Source organism: Phyllobates terribilis, unplaced genomic scaffold, assembly GCF_046119375.1.
Source record: "Phyllobates terribilis strain yellow unplaced genomic scaffold, ASM4611937v1 Scaffold_3__8_contigs__length_932513732, whole genome shotgun sequence".
In the NCBI taxonomy this organism is placed as follows: Eukaryota; Metazoa; Chordata; class Amphibia; order Anura; family Dendrobatidae; genus Phyllobates; species Phyllobates terribilis.
The window spans coordinates 474,061,637-474,083,769 of NW_027362763.1; the positions used below are offsets into that span (position 1 = coordinate 474,061,637).

The 22,133-nt window shown below is 49.5% G+C and overlaps 1 protein-coding gene across 1 annotated transcript in view; it reads left to right on the forward strand.

The window, feature by feature from the left end:
- Window positions 1–22,133, forward strand: part of CCN6 (cellular communication network factor 6) — an 87,715-nt gene that overhangs the window by 27,396 nt on the left and 38,186 nt on the right. The window contains exon 2 of the mRNA XM_073673544.1: window positions 19,123–19,411. Within this exon, the coding sequence (XP_073529645.1) occupies window positions 19,123–19,411 (289 nt within the window). The remainder of the gene's footprint in view (window positions 1–19,122; window positions 19,412–22,133) is intronic.

A 22,133-nucleotide genomic window follows, 5' to 3' on the forward strand; every position in this document is an offset into this window, starting at 1 on the left:
CACTAACGACCCTATATTGGCTCTTCACCAATTGCCACATGCGAACCTCGCCCTGTCTTTCCCTGGCGTTAAGCCCTGGCTAGGGAAGGGAGGGGGTTGAGCGCTAGTTAATCCCAGCTGACCACTAAAGACAACAAGGGGGAACAAGCAATGTAAGATAGCTTAGCTTTTAGTCTACTTCAGAGAGATGAACACATGTCCTCAAAGTTCCAGAGAGGATGAAGTAATGCACTTGCTCCGAGCCTTCACAAAGGGTAATGAGTATCGCCGGCACCTCCCTCTAGCAGACAGCAGGTATTTATACACCCAGGCCAGGTTGTTAATTAGCCAGAGGAAAGTAGCCGCTGGGTCCTAGAGAGACAGCCTCTAAGAAGGTGTCTGTAATGCCAAATGTAGAGATCTCCTGCAACCAACTGCAGGGCGACTGTCTGTCACTTCTGAACACCTGTGACAGTACCCCCTCCTCTACGAGTGGCCTCCGGACACTTAGGACCGAGTTTCTCAGGATAAGAGGTGTGGAATGTACGAACCAACCTGGGAGTGTTCACCTCTGACGCTGAAACACACATCCTCTCCTCTGGACCATAACCCTTCCAGTGCACCAAGTATTGTAGAGAACGACATTGGAGACGAGAATCTACAATCCTCAAAATCTGGAAATCCAAATTACCATCAACCATTACTGGGGGTGGTGGTAGAGGTGAGGGCTCAAGAGGTTCCACATACTTCTTGAGTAAGGACCTGTGGAACACGCTGCGGACCTTATGGGCCTGAGAAAATTCAAGACAAAATGCTGCTGGGTTAATGACGGCGGTTATTTTATAGGGACCAATAAACCTAGGTCCCAGCTTCCAAGAAGGAACTTTCAATCTTATATTCCTGGTAGACAACCACACAAAGTCATTCACATTCAGGTCCAGACCTGGCAAGCGTTTTCTGTCAGCCATACATTTATACCTGTCTCCCATGATCTTTAAATTACTCAGAACACCCTGCCATACCGAGGAGAGCCACGAAGCAAACCGATCCTCCTCAGGAACTCCCGAAGCCCCTCCCCACTAAAGGTACCAAACTGTGGGTGATAACCGTATGCACCGAAGAACGGTGATCTGCCAGTGGATTCTTGACGATTATTATTAATGGCAAATTCTGCCAGAGGTAAGTAGGATGCGCAATCCTGCTGATTTTCAGAGACGAAACACCTGAGATAGGTCTCCAAATTCTGAATGACACGCTCGATGTGAGAAAGACTTAGTGCAAAACAAAGGGTAGAGGGAAAGGGAGCCCAGCCTCTAGGGAAAGGGTGGAGTGGAGACCTCCTAGGCTGATCTAGTATCACCTTGTCTCCACTAACGTCCCTTTATTGGCTCTTCACCAATCGCTGAACGCGAATCTCGCCCTGTCTTTCCCTGGCGTTAAGCCCTGGCTAGGGAAGGGAGGGAGATGAGTGCTAGTTGATCCCCACTGACCACTAAAGACAACAAGGGGAAACAAACAAGGGAAGATGGCTTAGCTTTTAATCGACTTCAGAGAGATGAACACCAGTCCTTAAAGTTCCAGAGAGGATGAAGTAATGCACTTGTTCCAAGCCTTCACAAAGGGTAATGAGTATCGCCGGCATCTCCCTCTAGAAGACAGCAGGTATTTATACACCCAGGTCAGGTTGTTAATTAGCCAGAGGAAGGTAGCCGCTGGGTCGTAGAGAGACAGCCTCTAAGAAGGTGTCTGTAATGCCAAACGTAGAGATCTCCTGCAACCAACCTAAGGGTGACTGTCTGTCACTTCTGACACACCCGTGACATCAGCCCACTCTGTGCGTGAGCCAGAAGTCTCTTCTGCAATATAAGTCATGGAGTCTCGTTCTGATGCGCCATAGATTTACAATGTAAAAGCCACTTCTGGATCATGCAGAGCGCAGTGTGACCTGGAGAGTCTGAAGAGCTGAGACATCACTGAGAAGAGGAGCAGAGCAGCACTGGATCCCAAAGAAGGTGGCGGCAGGTGAGTATATTAACACAAACAGTATACTACATGCACATATACACAGTATACAGTACAGACCAAAAGTTTGGACACACCTTCTCATTTAAAGATTTTTCTGTATTTTCATGACTTTGAAAATTGTACATTCACACTGAAGGCATCAAAACTATGAATTAACACCTGTGGAATTATATACTTAACAAAAAGTGTGAAACAACTGAAAATATGTCTTATATTCTAGGTTCTTCAAAGAAGCCACCTTTTGCTTTGATGACTGCTTTGCACACTCTTGGCATTCTCTTGATGAGCTTCAAGAGGTAGTCACCGGAAATGGTTTTCACTTCACAGGTGTGCCCTGTCAGGTTTAATAAGTGGGATTTCTTGCCTTATAAATGGGGTTGGGACCATTAGTTGTGTTGTGCATTAGTCAGGTGGATACACAGCTGATAGTCCTACTGAATAGACTGTTAGAATTAGTATTATGGCAAGAAACAAGCAGCTAAGTAAAGAAAAACGAGTGGCCATCATTACTTTAAGAAATGAAGGTCAGTCAGTGCAAAAAATTGGGAAAACTTTGAAAGTGTCCCCAAGTGCAGTTGGAAAAACCATCAAGCGCTACAAAGAAACTGGCTCACATGATGATCGCCCCAGGAAAGGAAGACCAAGAGTCACCTCTGCTTCTGAGGATAAGTTTATCCAAGTCACCAGCCTCAGAAATCGCAGGTTAACAGCAGCTCAGATTAGAGACCAGGTCAATGCCACACAGAGTTCTAGCAGGAGACACATCTCTACAACAACTGTTAAGAGGAGACTTTGTGCAGCAGGCCTTCATGGTAAAATAGCTGCTAGGAAACCACTGCTAAGGACAGGCAACAAGCAGAAGAGACTTGTTTGGGCTAAAGAACACAAGGAATGGACATTAGATCAGTGGAAATCTGTGCTTTGGTCTGATGAGTCCAAATTTGAGATCTTTGGTTCCAACCACCGTGTCTTTGTGCGACGCAGAAAAGGTGAACGGATGGACTCTACATGCCTGGTTCCCACCGTGAAGCATGGAGGAGGAGGTGTGATGGTGTGGGGGTGCTTTGCTGGTGACACTGTTGGGGATTTATTCAAAATTGAAGGCATACTGAACCAGCATGGCTACCACAGCATCTTGCAGCGACATGCTATTCCATCCGCTTTGCGTTTAGTTGGACCATCATTTATTTTTCAACAGGACAATGACCCAAAACACACCTCCAGGCTGTGTAAGGGCTATTTGACCAAGAAGAAGAGTGATGGGGTGCTACGCCAGATGACCTGTCCTCCACAGTCACCAGACCTGAACCCAATCGAGATGGTTTGGGGTGAGCTGGACCGCAGAGTGAAGGCAAAAGGGCCAACAAGTGCTAAGCATCTCTGGTAACTCCTTCAGGATTGTTGGAAGACCATTTCCGGTGACTACCTCTTGAAGCTCATCAAGAGAATGCCAAGAGTGTGCAAAGCAGTCATCAAAGCAAAAGGTGGCTACTTTGAAGAACCTAGAATATAAGACATATTTTCAGTTGTTTCACACTTTTTTGTTAAGTATATAATTCCACATATGTTAATTCATAGTTTTGATGCCTTCAGTGTGAATGTACAATTTTCATAGTCATGAAAATACAGAAAAATCTTTAAATGAGAAGGTGTGTCCAAACTTTTGGTCTGTACTGTATGTGCATGTAATATTGTACCGATGAGTATGTTGTTTATGTGGTGTGTGTTGAGATCAGTATACTCCAGCACCAGTTGGGTTTAATCCCAATACAAACTATCAGGATAATATTGGGTTGGATTCTCTAGCCCCACATGGTTATATTCAGGGCCGCCATCAGGGTATTACTGCCCTTACTGCTGTATGGAGCCCCGTGAGCAGCAGTACAGAGGGGGTTCGGGCCTAGTTGGGGCCCCCCATCTTGTGCTTCTGCTCACGAGGCCCCATGCTGTAACAAAGTGCCGAGCATCAGGGTGGCGCACACCTCGGCGCTGAGTTCCTTACCGGAGCTCCGCAGCCGCGCAGCTCCAGCAGCTCCCTCATACTTCACCAGAAGTCTGGAGAACCCGGCGGCGTACCTCCCCTCAGCACAGGGACCCTAGGAGCACCATGATGCTGCAGACTACTGCAGAAATCATATGAGAGGTAAGTATGACAACTTTATTTTTTTAAATAGAATTAATTAAATGGGAGTGGGAGGATGAGCACATGGAGAGTGGGAAGAGCACATGGGGAATTGGGAGTGAGGGATGGGAAGAGCACATGCTGAATTGGGAGTGGGGACGATGAGCACATGGAGAATTGGGAGTGGAGGATGGGAAGAGCCCATGGAGAATTGGGAGTGGAGGGGATGAGCACATGGAGAGTGGGAAGAGCACATGGGGAATTGGGAGTGGAGGGTGGGAAGAGCACATGGGGAATTGGGAGTGGAGGGTGGGAAGAGCACATGGCGAATTGGGAGTGGGTGGGTGAGCACATGGATAATTAGGAGTGGGGGGATGAGCACATGGATAATTTGGAGTGAGGGGGTGGGCACATGGAGAATTGGGAGTTGGGGGGTGAGCACATGGATAATTGGGAGTGGAGGGTGGGAAGAGCTCATGGAGAATTAGGAGTGGGGGGATGAGTGACGCGCCCCTGGGCCTGCTGTATCGCGCAGCGTCTCGCGCACGGGGGCTTACCCGGAACCGGATCAGATGAGGGTTGTAGTCTCCGAGTGGCGGGGACCCGGTCCGTGCCCAGGGAGTCAAACTCAGTGTGTGGCAGTCTTGATAGATGTTATTTGAGTGTCGACTACGCCACCCGTTGATTTGCAGCTATGGAGCTGCCGCTGCAGGGCAGACCGCTGAGGCCGGTGTAGAATTGTGCAGCGTGATAGTATAACCCCCAACGGGAGGGGTATGGCCTCAGGGCAGCCGACGTGGAAGATGGGGGTAGCAGGAACCACTCAGAGACGGTGCGGTGTAATTCAGGGTCTTTACTGGTAACAACGATAGACCCTCCCGGAGTACTTGCTAGCGAACGGGGCCTGGTCAGTCCTTGAGCAGATGGGATCTCCCCTGGCCAGGCGGAGTTGTAGGCCTCCCAAACTGACTGTACTCTTCTGGCTACCTTGCTAGAAGCGGATATAAGTAGCCCATGTCCCTGAGTGTACCGTGTGGTGCTCACCCGTATGGCCGGTGACTCGGGGCCTTCTAATGGCTTCCGCTCCACGATGGCGGTGCTGGTCCCACGCGTGTGACCGTGCCTTCGGGTTTCTGGGCCTGAGGACCTGAAATCCCCTGCCGGTCGGCTTCTGCTGCTGGATAAGAGTTAGTCCCCACAGCCTCGGACGCCGGGTCCGGTAAGAAAGCTTCTCAGTCAGGGCGAGCTCTGCAGCTGCCAGCCCCTGACTCGTAGTAGTATTGCTCCCACTGAGCTTCTGATGTTTCTTCCTATGACTGTTTCTCGTCTCTACTTCTTCTCTACTCCTAACCCTGCCTCAGCCCCGGGTTTATATAGGGGAAGTTCTTCCCCTCCCAAGACTGGGCAGGAGGTGTGGCATGCACAGGATCCCTGACCAAAGGACCTCCCACCTGCTCTCAGACATAACATTACATTACTGTGGAAACCAGACCCCTGGGGTGCCACATTCCCCCCTAGTGAAATTTAGTACTCCGGGACTAAACATATTTTAGAAAAACATAACAAGATATAACAACAATAATAGTACAATAAGAAGAAACACATAAAGGTGGTCACGGCATGTCCGTAACCGGGTGCAGTCTTTGAAGAAAAGCAAGGTGTCCATTTCACCAAAACAGGGAGACGTAACCAGGTAGGGGTTTGTCCTGCCCCGAGTCCTTAACAGTCTTTAGTCCGTCCTGGGTTACGCTCCAACTATGTACAAAGGATTCCCGGTAAATCCACCAAGGACTCCTACAAATAACTAGAAACACAAAATTATACACAAGCAACAATACACAGGTAAACATAAATAAAACAATTTATACACTTCAAATCCTCCAACGTGCGGGTAACTGGCCTCTAGTGGCCCTAGTGGACCTACGGAGCTGACTGTCTAGCCCTGAACTACAGGGTGTAGGAGCTGTCAAGGGTAAATTGGGCAGCTGTCTACCGGCTCTTTGGCTCACTAGGGATATGGCAGTCTCACTGCAAGCAGAGGGTTGATCCTCCTGGTCTGCGGGTGTGGGGTCTTCTGCCTCCTGGACCGGCTGTTCTTCCAGCTCTACCTGTTGCTCCGTAGGTGCTTGGGATGCTGGTTGGAGGAAGGTGAGTACGGGTACCACAACTGCACCATTGACTTGAGTCCAAGACCGAGGGAAGTCCCCGAGCACAGTACTAACCATATCTTCCCTTTCCTCTACGGGTCGATGGTCTTCTTGTTCCTCTTCAGGGTTCCTCAGTTGTTCGGGACACTTCTTCAGGTGGTCCCGGGATACAATGGCTGTGGTTTCCCCTCCGTCTTTACTGATGGTACAAACCGTCGGATTCTCGTGGCTTGAGGGCAGTACGGTGTACGGGTCCTTCTCCCACTGGTCGTCCAACTTGTGGAGCCGTCTCTTCCTCTTCAAGACCTGCTCTCCGGGTACCAGGGGAACAGCGGGAGCATACTGGTTGTAAGTTTTCTCTTGTCTTTCCCTAGCCTGACAGAGACTTCGCTCCACGCTCTCCTGTACTCTCCGGTACTGCTGCTGCCTCTCTGTGTCCCAGTCTGCTTCTGGTGAAGTGTCCTCGGGTGTCAGGACTCCCATTTCCAGGTCAACAGGTAACTTACCAGGTCTTGCCCTCATTAGGTAAGCCGGGGTACAGTTGGTGGAACCTACCGGGATGTGGTTGTATAGGTCCACCAGATCGGGCAACTTCTCAGGCCACAGACTGCGTTCTTCCAGGGGCAACGTTTTTAGAAGATCCATTACCACCTGGTTCATTTTCTCACAAAGTCCATTAGTTTGCGGATGGTAGGGTGTCGTCCTTATCTTCCGGCAGCCATACAGATTGCAGAATTCCTGGAAGACCTCCGCTTCAAAGGCAGGTCCCTGGTCCGTCAGCACTTGGTCCGGGTACCCGTGTGGACGGCAGAAGTGCTGCTGGAAGGCTCTAGCTGCTGTTTGAGCCGTTAAGTCCTTGACGGGGACGACAACCAAGAACCGGGAGTAATGATCCACGATGGTTAACGCGTAGACGTAGCCACTTCTGCTTGGGGTCAGTTTTACATGATCCAAGGCTACCAGTTCCAACGGTTGCCGGGTGACGATGGACTGCAGGGGAGTCTTCTGGCTGGCACGGTCCTTCCTTCTCAGGTTGCACGGGCCACAGTCTCTGCACCACTTCTCAATGGTTCCCCTCATGCCTACCCAGTGGAATCGCTCACGCAGCAGGAACTCCAGCTTCTTCCACCCGAAGTGTCCAGCTCCGTCGTGGTATGCCTCCATCACCATGGCTGCGTCTCTTCGTGGCACCACTACTTGCCAGAGTAGTTCATGCGTCCGGGAGTTAACCATTCTGCGGCACAACTTCCCCTTGTAAAGGAACAGTCGACTCCTCTCTGCCCATAGTTGTTTGGCTTCCTCCGGAGCGTCTGGTTCAAGGCAAGCCTCCGGGCGAGTCAGCATCTCCTTCACCAGTCGGACGGCAGGGTCGCTGTCTTGCGTTTCCGCCCAGTTGTAGTGAGGTAAGGGGTTCAACGTAGCAGCCTGCTTACTCCTTACCCGGTGGGAATACTGGATAGTCCCATGACGGTGGAACGCAGGGAGTTCAACTTCTTCCAGTCCCTCCGGATCTTCTCCTTCGTCCGGCAGGTTGGGCATCCTGGACAGGGCGTCCGCGTTGGTATTGGAGCGTCCGGCCCGGTATTTGATTGTGAACTCGTAGTTAGACAGACGGGCCATCCACCTCTGTTCCAGGGCACCGAGTCTTGCCGTGTCCAGGTGTGTCAACGGGTTGTTATCCGTGTACATGGTGAACCGGGAAGAAGCGAGGTAATGCTTAAAGCGCTCGGTGACTGCCCATACTACGGCCAGGAACTCTAGCTTAAATGAGCTGTAATTCTCGGGGTTCCTTTCGGTGGGTCGCAGCTTTCGGCTGGCGTAGGCAATTACTCGTTCCTTCCCCTGCTGGATCTGGGACAGTACGGCTCCTAGCCCGATGTTACTGGCGTCGGTGTAGAGGATAAAGGGCTGGCTATAATCCGGGTACGCCAGGATTTCGTCCCCCGTGAGGGCCATCTTCAGCTGGCGGAAGGACTCTTCTTCCAGCTCCTCCCATTTGAAGGGCGGCTTCTGGTTCTTGGCCTTCCGGGACTGGCCTATCAGGAGGTCCTGCATAGGTGCTGCCTTTTTGGTGAAACCGGGAATAAACCTTCGGTAGTAGCCTACCAACCCGAGGAACTGCCGCACTTCTTTTACGCTGGAGGGGCTTGGCCATTCCTTAATTGCGGTGATCTTATCAGGGTCGGGAGCCACTCCGTCAGCGCTCACCACGTGTCCCAGGTACTGCACCTTTGGTTTCAGGAGGTGACACTTGGAGGGTTTCACCTTTAGGCCGTAACTCGCCAGAGCTTCGAACACTTCCGCCAGGTGTTTCAGGTGGTCCTCATACGTCTTGGAATATACGATGACATCGTCCAGGTACAACAGGACCGTCTCGAAGTTTCTGTGGCCCAGACAACACTCCATTAGTCGTTGGAAGGTTCCTGGTGCGTTGCAGAGTCCGAACGGCATGCAGGTGAACTCGCTAAGTCCCATCGGGGTGGTGAATGCGGTCTTCTCCCGGTCCGCCTCTGCTACAGGAACCTGCCAGTACCCGCTAGTGAGATCCAAGGTAGAGAAGAAGTTAGCAGATCTTAAAGCAGCCAATGACTCCTCTATCCTTGGTAAGGGGTACGCATCCTTGTGTGTGATACGGTTGATTTTCCGGTAATCTACACACATCCTCATGGTGTTGTCTTTTTTTCTGACTAAGACTAGTGGAGCTGCCCAGGGGCTACAGCTATCCCTGATCACCCCAGCCTCCTTCATGTCTCTAAGCATCCCCTTGGCGTGTTGGTAGTGTGCAGGGGTTACGGGTCGATACCTCTCTTTTATGGGAGGATGGTCTCCCGTGGGGATGTGGTGTTCTACCCCTTTGACTCGCCCGAAGTCTAACGGGTGTTTACTAAACACTCTCTCGTACTCTTGAATCACCCGATAGACTCCTTGTTTCTGGTGTGCGGGAGTGGAGTCAGTACCCAGATGTAGTTGCTGACACCAGTCCTCCATGTTTTTCTTAGAGCCGTTACCTTCCTCCGGGTGAGATGGAGGCAAGGGTTCCACAGATTGTATAAAATTTTGGTTAATGGTATATAATTTGGCTAGCGTGGCATACCGGGGTAGGTACACTTCCCTCTCCCCGATATTTATTATGCGAACGGGCACCCTCCCATGGCGTACATCAACCACCCCCCGTGCTGTCAAAATGGTGGGCCTACTGTCCGAGTAAACTGGTTCTACCATTGCCTTGTAATCCCTACCTCTCAGACCAATAGCTGCCCGGCACCAAATCATCATTTCACTTTTTGGGGGCATGGCAATAGGAAAAGGGTCACACATTCTTACGCTACCAATCTCACCGCCGGAGAGTTCCACCTGTTGCCGTCGCATCAGTGCCCGGATCTCTTTCTGGAGCACCCGCTGCTCGCCGGAGCTGGCGTTCTTGGCAACCTGCTGTAAAAGGAAAATCACCTCTGGAAGACAATTTTCAATTACATTAGTTCCTAGAGTTATTTTTGGGTGACTCTCATGTTTGTCAATATCTACAATGATCAGTCCCTGTGCTGCCAGTTCGACTCTACCGATTTTGATGGTCACCTCTTTAAATCCGATCTGTGGCACGGGCTGGCCATTGCTGGCGATGATACTCAAGTCGTCGTCAGGGTAGCGGGTAATATCCGAGTCATTCCAGTACTGCTTAAAGAGCACGTACGGGATGGTGGTGACCTGTGACCCGGTGTCCAGTAGGGCACTCATGGGAATGCCATCCAGTACCACAGGCAAGACTGGACGTCCTCCCACATATCTGTCGCGCCAGTTCGATGGGCCTGGTGATCTTTTTCCTGGGGGTTGGCCCTCTACCCCAGGTTGTGCCCGTTTAAAGAACAGTACCTTGCCATATGTCCGGGTTGATTGCAGCGGCGGCAGATGGGTCGTCCGTCTTCGCTGTATCGGTCACTGGGTCTTCCTCTGGCCGGTGGGGTCCTCCTTGGTCGACGCCACGGGATGTCCTCCGGTCCGGATGCCAGCTGGATCTTCCCTGGGGTGGAAACCTGTAAAGACTGCACAGTTCGGGTTAGCGCAGCAACGCTCTTAGCTAGCTCTTGGACCTGATGGTGTAGGTCTGGAGCCGGGTCATTGTCCAAAGCCTGCGCATCAGCCACCACAGGCCCTGCCGACAAGGGCGCCGCCTCCTGGTGGTAAGTGATAGCTGGGCGCCTGTGGGTCACAACGCCACCCGGTGCCGGTTCTCGGAGCACCCGGATGGCTCTGTCCTTGAACTGTGCAAAGCCCAGATGGGGATCCTGTAAGGCCATCGCCCGCAACTGGGTTCGGTGGGCATTACAATATAGTCCCTCTATAAATTGTTCGGTCAACAGCCTGTGCTCGTTTCCCACTCCATCAGGGTCGGTCTGCTTAATGGCCCTCAGGGCCTCTTGTAGGTTTAGTGCATAGTCCCTTATACTCTCATGCGCTCGCTGCTTGCACCCGTAGAATCTAAGCTTAATCTCGGCTGAGGTGCGGGTATCAAAGGTATCCTTCAGCCGGGTTAGTATCCCTGCGACAGTCTTCCTCCCAGGTGGCCAGGATTTTACTTCCCTTTTGGCTGCCCCGGTTAGTTGGGCCACCAGGATGCTCACTTTTTGCTCTTCTGTGAGGGGGTACACCTGGAAGAGGCTATCCAGCTTTTCTCTAAAGTCATGCAGGGTATGTGACTCCCCTGAGTACTGGGGTAGCCAAGCTGCTCCCGGGATATAGGGCATGGTGAAGGGCATAACTGCAGCAGCGGTGGCGCTGGCGGGGGTTGAGGCAGTGAAGCTCTCCTCCGCATCCGACATCTTCCTCCCCCCTAGTGGACCGTGGCCTACCTTGCGATGATCCTGTTCCGTAGGCCGCGGCTCCGCAGTAGATCGTCAGGGTTGAGGACCTTCCGTCGCGCTCTGGTGACGTCGGCGTCTGCTGGGCTCCTTCCAGGACCTTACGCAACGTCCGGACGTGAGGCGGGGCTTCAGTTCTCGCGCGCTTTCGGAGTCCACGCCCCTCTTCTTCCCGCGCGGCGTCCTCAAGATGGCGTCCAATGGCGGGAAAACTCCACGGATGGCGGGAAGAAGGCCGAAGATGGCGCCGGATGGCGGGAAAACTTCGCGGATGGCGGGAAGAAGGCAGAAGATGGCGCCGGATGGCGGGAAACCTCACCACTGGTAAGTTTGAACAGTCTTTGCTTTTCAGGCACGCAGTACCCGGTGGTTGCGGGCACGAAATCCTGCCGACTACGCCAAAGTTGACGCGCCCCTGGGCCTGCTGTGTCGCGCAGCGTCTCGCGCATGGGGGCTTACCCGGAACCGGATCAGATGAGGGTTGTAGTCTCCGAGTGGCGGGGACCCGGTCCGTGCCCAGGGAGTCAAACTCAGTGTGTGGCAGTCTTGATAGATGTTATTTGAGTGTCGACTACGCCACCCGTTGATTTGCAGCTATGGAGCTGCCGCTGCAGGGCAGACCGCTGAGGCCAGTGTAGAATTGTGCAGCGTGATAGTATAACCCCCAACGGGAGGGGTATGGCCTCAGGGCAGCCGACGTGGAAGATGGGGGTAGCAGGAACCACTCAGAGACGGTGCGGTGTAATTCAGGGTCTTTACTGGTAACAACGATAGACCCTCCCGGAGTACTTGCTAGCGAACGGGGCCTGGTCAGTCCTTGAGCAGATGGGATCTCCCCTGGCCAGGCGGAGTTGTAGGCCTCCCAAACTGACTGTACTCTTCTGGCTACCTTGCTAGAAGCGGATATAAGTAGCCCACGTCCCTGAGTGTACCGTGTGGTGCTCACCCGTATGGCCGGTGACTCGGGGCCTTCTAATGGCTTCCGCTCCACGATGGCGGTGCTGGTCCCACGCGTGTGACCGTGCCTTCGGGTTTCTGGGCCTGAGGACCTGAAATCCCCTGCCGGTCGGCTTCTGCTGCTGGGTAAGAGTTAGTCCCCACAGCCTCGGACGCCGGGTCCGGTAAGAAAGCTTCTCAGTCAGGGCGAGCTCTGCAGCTGCCAGCCCCTGACTCGTAGTAGTATTGCTCCCACTGAGCTTCTGATGTTTCTTCCTATGACTGTTTCTCGTCTCTACTTCTTCTCTACTCCTAACCCTGCCTCAGCCCCGGGTTTATATAGGGGAAGTTCTTCCCCTCCCAAGACTGGGCAGGAGGTGTGGCATGCACAGGATCCCTGACCAAAGGACCTCCCACCTGCTCTCAGACATAACATTACATTACTGTGGAAACCAGACCCCTGGGGTGCCACATGAGCACATGGAGAATTGGGAGTGGAGGGTGGGAAGAGCACATGGAGAATTCGGAGTGGGGCCAGCACATGGAGGATTGAGAGTGGGGGGGTGAGCACATGGAGAATTAAAAGTGGGGGGATGAGCCATGGGCGTACCCAGGATCAAAACTAGGGGGGGCAAGCCATGGTCACAGATACCGAAGAGAAATATATATATAGTACAATGCAAAGATTTCACTTCTTACATTACATGAGCGATATCTATTGTAAATTCCACAATAGCTCAGAAACCAGCGAATCGTTCCACACAGTATACTGGCCCCCTTAAAATGCCCCATACAGGATACTGGTCCCCATATAACGCTCCATACAGGATACTGGCCCCCATATAACGCTCCATACAGAATACTGGCTCCCATATAACGCGCCATACAGGATACTTGCCCCTATATAACCCTCCATACAGAATACTGGCCCCCATACAAAGCTCCATGCAGGATACTGGCCCCCATATAGCGCTCCATGCAGGATACTGGCCCCCATATAACGCTCCATACAGAATACTGGCCCCCATATAACGCTCCATACAGAATACTGGCTCCCATATAACGCTCCATACAGAATACTGGCTCCCATATAACACTCCATACAGGATACTGGCCCCCATATAATGCTCCATACAGAATACTGGCCCCCATATAACGCTCCATAAAGAATACTGGCCCCCATATAACTCTCCATACAGGATACTGGCCCCCATATAACGCTCCATGCAGGCTGTTCCCCACACATAATGCCTCATGCAGGCTGTTCCTCCCCCACATAATGCCCCACGCAGGCTGTTCCCCCCACATAATGCACCACGCAGGCTCTTCCCCCCACATAATGCCCCATGCATGCTGTCCCCCCCCTCATAATGCCCCATGCAGGCTGTTCCCCCCCTTATAATGCCCCATGCAGGATGACACACACACACCCTTCCTTATAATGCCCCATGCAGGATCTCACCCCCCCTCCCTTATAATGCCCCATGCAGGATGTCACACACACACCCTCCCTTATAATGCCCCATACAGGATGTCACACACACACCCTCCCTTATAATGTCTCATGCAGGATGTCACACACACCCCCCTCCCTTATAGTGCCCCATGCAGGATGTCACCCCCCTCTCTTATAATGCCCCATGCAGGATGTCACACACCTCCCCCTCCCTTATAATGCCCCATGCAGGATGTCACACACCCCTCCTCCCTTATAATGCCCCATGCAGAATGTCACCCCCCCTCCCTTATAATGCCTCATGCAGGATGTCACACACCCACTCCTCCCTTATAATGCCCCATGCAGGATGTCACACACCCCCTCCCTTATAATGCCCCATGCAGGATGTCACACACCACCCCTCCCTTATAATGCCCCATGCAGGATGTCACCCTCCCTTATAATTCCCCACGCAGGATGTCACCCCCCCCTTATAATGCCCCATGCAGGATGTCACCCCCCTCTTATAATGCCCCATGCAGGATGTCACACATCCCCCTGCCTTATAATGCCCCATGCAGGATGTCACCCTCCCTTATACTGCCACAGGCCTCCATACAATAAAAAAAAAAAAATCAAATACTCACCTCACTTCTAACCTGCTGCTGCTGCTCCGGACTCCAGCGTCGCCGGCCTCATCCCGCTCTGCGCTGTGACTGCTCAGGAGAGAGCGCGGTGTAAAGACGTCACCGTGCCCTCTGACTTGAGACATCACAGTGCAGGAGCCGCGGAGGATGCAGGAGCTGCTGCGGAGGTACGGGGAGGGGTAAGTATTATGCCAGGTGCCGGGGCCCTGAGCAAGCGGGGGGGGGGGGAGCGGGCGCTGACGGTGAGGGCCCCCCCACCTGCTCAGGGCCCCCCCGCCTGCTCAGGGCCCCGGCATTTGCCTGGGTGATGACGCCGGCCCTGGTGTGCGGCGTGCGTCCCTGCTTCTAGGGGGGGGCAGCTGCCCCCCCTGCCCCACGGTGGGTACGCCCATAGGATGAGCACATGGAGAATTGGGAGTGGAGAGTGGGCAGAGCACATGGAGAATTGGGAGTGGGGAGGTGAGCACATGGAAAATTGGGAGTGGGGGGATGAGCACATGGAGAATTGGGACTGGAGGGTGGGAAGAGCACATGGGGAATTGGGAGTGGGGGGATGAGCACGTGGAGGATTGGGAGTGGGGGGGTGAGCATATGTAGGATTGGGAGTGGGGGGTGAGAAAATGGAGTATTGGGAGTGGAGGGATGAGCACATGGAGAATTGGGAGTGGGGGTGTGAGCACATGAAAAATTGGAAGTGGGTGGGATGAGCACATGGAGAATTGGGAGTGGAGGGTGGGAAGAGCACATGGGGAATTTGGAGTGGGGGGATGAGCACATGGAGGATTGGGAGTAGGGGGGTGAGCACATGGAGAATTGGGAGTGAGTGGAGGGTGGGAAGAGCACATGGAGAATTTTGAATGGAGGGTGGGGAGAGCACATGGAGAGTTGCGAGTGGAGGGTGGGAAGAGCAAATGGTGAATTGGGAGTGGGGAGAGCAAATGGTGAATTGGGAGATGGGAGTGGGGAGAGCACATGATGAATTGGGAGTGGGGGGTTGAGGAGAGCACATGATGAATTGGGAGTGGGGGAAAGTAAATGATGATGAATAGAGGGTGGGGGTGGGGAGAGCACGGACATGACATAATGAATTGGGGCAGAGGGTGTATGTAAATATAATGAATCGGGGGAGCAGGAGGTACAGAGTAGGGGGCGTTGATGATGCAGGAGTGTGACTGGTAATAAATTGGGGGAAAGAGTACAGGCTCTAGTTAATTTATATATTAATTAGGTGGGGAAGTGGCTATTTACAGTTAGTGGGGGCACAGTGGTGGATTACAATTTATATTTGGAATGGTGGGCTGCATAATGACTAATTATTTATTAATGGAGGGTGCACGTCTGTATTCAGCTGTGTAATGTAAAAGTTGGGGAATGTGCTCTAGATAACTGTGTTATTTTATGCAGAGATGAGTCCTGGCTGGAAGAAGTGATGGCAATATGTGCTGGATGAAGGAGAAAAGTGAAGATGAAGGACTTCACCAAGAGACGTCACCGGTGAGTCAGTGTGTTATCTGTACACTGACACTATACACTATATAGTATGTACAGGGCTCCTGTGTTTAATGTCACTGGTGATAACTGTATTACCTGTACACTGACACTATATACAGAGCTCCTGTGTATAATGTCACTGGTGATCACTATATTACCTGTACACTTACATTATACACTGTAAACCATGTACAGAGCTCCCGTGTATAATGGCACTTATGGTAATATTAGTATTGTGTTTTTTTATTAATGATCAGTATTGTAGTGTTCGGTCACTATTTGGTGGTAATATGTGGTCCAGTCATGGTGTGGCGGTATTTTTCCCTTGTATGTGGTATTATTCGGTGACAATGTGGTGGTAATATGTGGTCTGGTCATGGTGTGGTGGTATTTGATCTTGTATGTGGTATTATTGGTCATTTAAAAAAATGTATATGACACATTCCCTTAAAGAAAAATAAATAAAAATATACCTAAAAAGTGTATTGGATATTTTAAGAAATGTTTAAAAAGTTAGAGTAGAGTAGGGCCCGGCCAGAAGAGTCTACCTTATCGTGGTGGTGGCTTTAAAAATCTTTTGGCCAAAACAAAAGCTGGTGGCTATGTATGTGATCTGGTGTTCGATGGGAACTGGTAATGTGTTATTGGTGAGGACGTGGTGCAGAAGTGGAGTTTTTCCAAGAGTGGGCGGTGGGACTTTAGAAGGTTTGTGGGATGGAGGCAGAGCTGGGATAGAGCCTGGGCGGAGTCTCAAGGGGGCCTGAAAATTTTGCCAGTATGGGGCCCTAAAATTCCTGGTAGCAGCCCTGCATACTATTGGCAGTGCTTTTAATGTTCTAATTACCATATATTATTTGATAAAATATTGATATATACAGTACAGACGAAAAGTTTGGACACACCTTCTCATTTAAAGATTTTTCTGTATTTTCATGTCTATGAAAATTGTACATTCACACTGAAGGCATCAAAACTATGAATTAACACATGTGGAATTATATATTTAACAAAAAAGTGTGAAACAACTGAAAGTATGTCTTATATTCTAGGTTCTTCAAAGTAGCCACCTTTAGCTTTGATGACTGCTTTGCACACTCATGGCATTCTCTTGATGAGCTTCAAGAGGTAGTCACCGGAAATGGTTTCACTTCACAGGTGTGCCCTGTCAGGTTTAATAAGTGGGATTTCTTGCCTTATAAATGGGGTTGGGACCATCAGTTGTGTTGTGCAGAAGTCAGGTGGATACACAGCTGATAGTCCTACTGAATAGACTGTTAGAATTTGTATTATGGCAAGAAAAAATCAGCTAAGTAAAGAAAAACGAGTGGCCATCATTACTTTAAGAAATGAAGGTCTGTCAGTCCGAAAAATTGGGCAAACTTTGAAAGTGTCCCCAAGTGCAGTTGCAAAAACCATCAAGCGCTACAAAGAAACTGGCTCACATGAGGACCTCCCCAGGAAAGGAAGACCAAGAGTCACCTCTGCCTCTGAGGATAAGTTTATCCAAGTCACCAGCCTCAGAAATCGCAGATTAACAGCAGGTCAGATTAGAGACCAGGTCAATGCCACACAGAGTTCTAGCAGCAGACACATCTCTACAACAACTGTTAAGAGGAGACTTTGTGCAGCAGGCCTTCATGGTAAAATAGCTGCTAGGAAACCACTGCTAAGGACAGGCAACAAGCAGAAGAGACTTGTTTGGGCTAAAGAACACAAGGAATGGACATTAGACCAGTGGAAATCTGTGCTTTTGTCTGATGAGTCCAAATTTGAGATCTTTGGTTCCAACCACCGCGTCTTTGTGCGACGCAGAAAAGGTGAACGGATGAACTCTACATGCCTGGTTACCACCGTGAAGCATGGAGGAGGAGGTGTGATAGTGTGGGGGTGCTTTGCTGGTGACACTGTTGGGGATTTATTCAAAATTGAAGGCATACTGAACCAGCATGGCTACCACAGCATCTTGCAGCGGCATGCTATTCCATCCAGTTTGCATTTAGTTGGACCATCATTTATTTTTCAACAGGACAATGACCCCAAACACACCTCTAGGCTGTGTAAGGGCTATTTGACCAAGAAGGAGAGTGATGGGGTGCTACGCCAGATGACCTGGCCTCCACCGTCACCAGACCTGAACCCAATCGAGATGGTTTTGGGTGAGCAGGACCGCAGAGTGAAGGCAAAAGGGCCAACAAGTGCTAAGCATCTCTGGGAACTCCTTCAAGATTGTTGGAAGACCATTTCCGGTGACTACCTCTTGAAGCTCATCAACAGAATGCCAAGAGTGTGCAAAGCAGTCATCAAACCAAAAGGTGGCTACTTTGAAGAACCTAGAATATAAGACATATTTTCAGTTGTTTCACACTTTTTTGTTAAGTATATAATTCCACATGTGTTAATTCATAGTTTTGATGCCTTCAGCATGAATGTACAATTTTCATAGTCAAGAAAATACAGAAAAATCTTTAAATGAGAAGGTGTGTCCAAACTTTTGGTCTGTACTGTATGTTATAACTGCTTTATTGACTATATATAAATTTTCATATGTACCTTGCGGCAAAGATTACTGACTACCCAGTATGGGAATCTAGACTACTTATTAGATAACATTAATACTCTATCTAGATGTCATTATATACAGTATATGCAGGTTTTGAAAAAATTCTTTACTTGTTGCGTCAGTGCACATATCTGCCAGCATTAATTATTGATATGGTTTCTGTTATCTGGATGTGTTAGGTTTCTCTGTTACTTTTCCCCTTTGAAGTATTTTGTCTATTATGATTAATAAACATGTACTACTTTTTAATATTTGACTGCATTCAGCTTCCTTTTCTTATTGGGTCTCTATATTTGATGGAAGTGTCGCATTAAATAGGCCGTTTTTTTTTGGATTTACTATAGTAGTAGTAGTAAAAATAAATCATGAGATGGCTTCTTTAATTTGGTTGTTGTGAATGGGTTTTTTTCCACAGAGAGAGAATTCTTGCAATAATCCACTTTAATTGTTGTCTGTTCTCTTCCTGTCCTTTTGGTGTTGATGATTTCACTAGTGTATTTCTTCTTTTTTAAGAATATACTACATTCTTGATTTTAATACTACTAAAGTATCTGCTATCCCTGATAGGTTTGTTAGTAGTCCAAATAGTCCAATTACTTATGAACCTGCAAAAATGGAGGGACCATAGGGGGTGGCTACAAAAACCAAATGGCTAATGCTACATTTTGTAAAAGCCCTTGATTTAAAGATAAAAGTCTACACTTTCGTCATATCTTAATGGATTTGTACTGGTTTTAAGAAGCTAAATTATGAAAATGATGTCGCTGTCCAAATACTTCTGGACTCATCTTGTATATACTGTACACTGCTCCAAAAAAGCAGCAGCACTCCAAGGTTCTAGTAAAAAAAACTCTGAAAAATTACATTGCTAATCCATGTTCATTGCATCATTTCAGTCCATTTATTGAAGTTTCTTTGCAGTTTGTTTGCAGCATTGAAGAAACTGCTAATTCAGTTATGACAGTGAACAAACCAGCAGAGTTGGAGGTCTTCCAGAGGAGGGAATTTTGTCACTGGCCATGCAAATGCTCACATAAGCGTTCATGCCCATTGGGTGTAAGCCTAGTCAAAGATGGCTGTGGATGCTGTAAAATTTGTGCTAAACAATTGGGGGAAAGTTGTAATGAAGCAGAAGTATGTGATCACCACAGAGGTCTGTACTGTGACTACTCCGCTGATGCACCCAAGTATGAAGTTGGGATTTGCAAATGTAAGTGGCTGTTTTCCAAAATATTCTCAATGGCTCATTGTACCAAATGCTTCAAGGGAATCGCCGAGAAGTAAATCAAGATGAATGCTGTCACTTATTTCAGGCTGCTACCCTTCCTGAGCACAGATTAGGACAGGTTGCAGTCTGAAGAAAAGGAAAAGCTGCTGGGGACAGGTGTCTCTGTATAGTAGGGTAAGTTCATGTCAAGCTGAAGAGCAGTTTTATGAACAAACAGAACTTACCTTCTCACTCACCCTGACAGGTTCACAACAGGACACAATTCAGGAGGAAAACAGCCCGCTCTATTCAGTGAGCCCCAATGCTCTGCTGTAAACTTTCAGTTTGACAATTTTATTCTACCACAAGCCACTGTCAATATGGCAGTTTACAGTAGAGCACGGAAACTCACTGAGCAGAGCAGGCTTTTTTACTCCTGAACTGTATCCTGTTATAAACCTGTCAGGCTGAGTGAGAAGATCAGTTACATACCTGCCAACTTGAAAAGATGTGAAAGAGAAACACATATGGTGGCATACATAGCACTGCAGCAATTTTTATTCTAACGAAAGCCACTTCCCTTACCTCGCCCAGTCCTTTATATGTGCCCACAGAGAAATATTGCTCATGGTGAAGGCCATTAGTGTTCTCACACAGTATGATACCCATTTTACTGCTTCCACAGTGCCCCGAATGTACAGTATGATGCACATGGTGTCCCCCAGTTCGATGGCTCACACATAGTATGATGTCCCCCACAATACTGCGCCACACAGTATGAAATCTCCCACAAAGTAAGAGATCCCACATAGCCCCCACACAGAGTGATAATATCACATTGGTTCCCATAGCAGGATCCCAAGTGCCTGTGTGTCCTGTCACATTCCTGCTCCTCAGCTACTAAGCTGGGCTCTGCTGCCCAGTCACGTAACCTGAGAATATCACTTGATTTGAAGGTCCTTGCAGGTCCTTCAGTCTCTACCCAGATAGAATAGTGGAGCAATAATTTCATGACTTCTCCACCATTATATCTGTGTCCCCAGGAATTGAAGTTGGGACCTCCTGGGCTAGTCGGACAGCTCTCCAAACTCGGGATTGTCTTGCTGGATTCGGGGCAGTTAGGAGGTATGCAGTTATGCTTGTTCATAATTCTGCTCCTCAGTATGAAAACAACTTGCTCTGCTATAAAGTAGCTCAAAGATACCTTTTCTCATGGTGCAACCCGTCCTAATGCTTACCTAGGATGGGCTGCATACGGAAGTAGGCCATTTTGGATTATTTCGCAGAGAACTCCTTTCAAATATTGGTTCAGTCTCAATAGTGAATTGCATAATTATTAATTCAATTGTATATTTCTATTAGCAAAATGGAGAAGCTTTTAAAGTATGTTTCTCTCAGAAATGCTGCAATATTTCAGATTCAAACATACCTGGCTTGTGCAGCATGTATCAGCTGTTAGGTTCCCTTTAACATCGATATCCTGTTGTTGGTACATATGATTAGTTTATTAAGTCGTAAGATTTTTTACATGTTATAATAATTTAGAAAAATCTTGGCAGGCAGATATAAAATGCTATCAATGACATTGTGCAAAAAAAATAACATTACACGCTACATATACAATATTTTGTCACATGTACTCTTGTGACAATAGTATTATATTTAGCATTTAACATTCCTTAATAATTTATAAGTATTTTAGACAAGCTATTTAATTAAATAATACCTTTATGATAACAAAAGGAATTTTTAGCTGTATTTGTGGAGTTTTTAAGTATTTGACGCGCCCCCTGGGCCATATTCAGGGGATACCCGGAGCCGGATGGCGGATAGGGGTAGTAGTCCTTGTGGCGGTGACCCGGTCCGTGCCCAGGGTGTCAAACTAAGTGGCAGTCTATGGCAGTAGATGTTAACTTGATCGACTACGCCACCCGTTGAGTGCGGCTTTGAAGCCGCCGCTGCAGAACAGTCCACTGAGGCCAGGTGTATGAGGATGTGCAGCATGGTGGTATAACCCCCAACGGGAGGGGTATGGCCTCAGGGCAGCAGGGATAGATGATGGGGGTGGTGGTGGTACACGAGCGCAACAAAGACAACTCGGAGTCTTGGTGGTGCAGTTCAGGGTCTTTACTCATGGTTACTCGGTTACTGCTCCAGGCCACCGCTGCAGAGGTGGCCGCCTGTGTCGCGCTGTGCTCACCAGGTGAGGGGCTCGGTTAACTCCCAGGTCTTTCTGGAGTGCTTTGCAGGACCCCCTTTATGTCCCCTGTCTCTGGTCTTCAACCCCACTAGTGACCACGCTTATGTCCAGCTGCCTCGGACCTTCTTGGTGGGCAAACGTTGGCCTGCGTTTCCCAGGTTCTATGTGGTGCCTTTCTAGTGGGTGTGGTGAGGGGCTGATCCACATGTAATGTCGCAGCCTCCGGTTCTTAGTTGAGGGTAGTTTCTCTCCTCCACTAATTTGGGATCCGGTTCCCATCTTCTTGACCTGACCCCCCTACTCAGGTAGCGGCGGGCGTGTGGTGGCTACCAGCCAGTCCACACCCCTGGGGTTCCCTCTGTCCTTCCTGGAGCCCAGTCTGCTCCTCTTCCTCCTTCTCCCCTCCTCCAGGCTCAGGCCTCCTGACAGGGCCTGCCTGTGGAGCAGAGCCCATAAAGCAGCTCTGCTCCCTGTCTTCTCCTCTCTCAACTCCCTTTCCAAGATGGTGCCTCCCTTTATACTCCT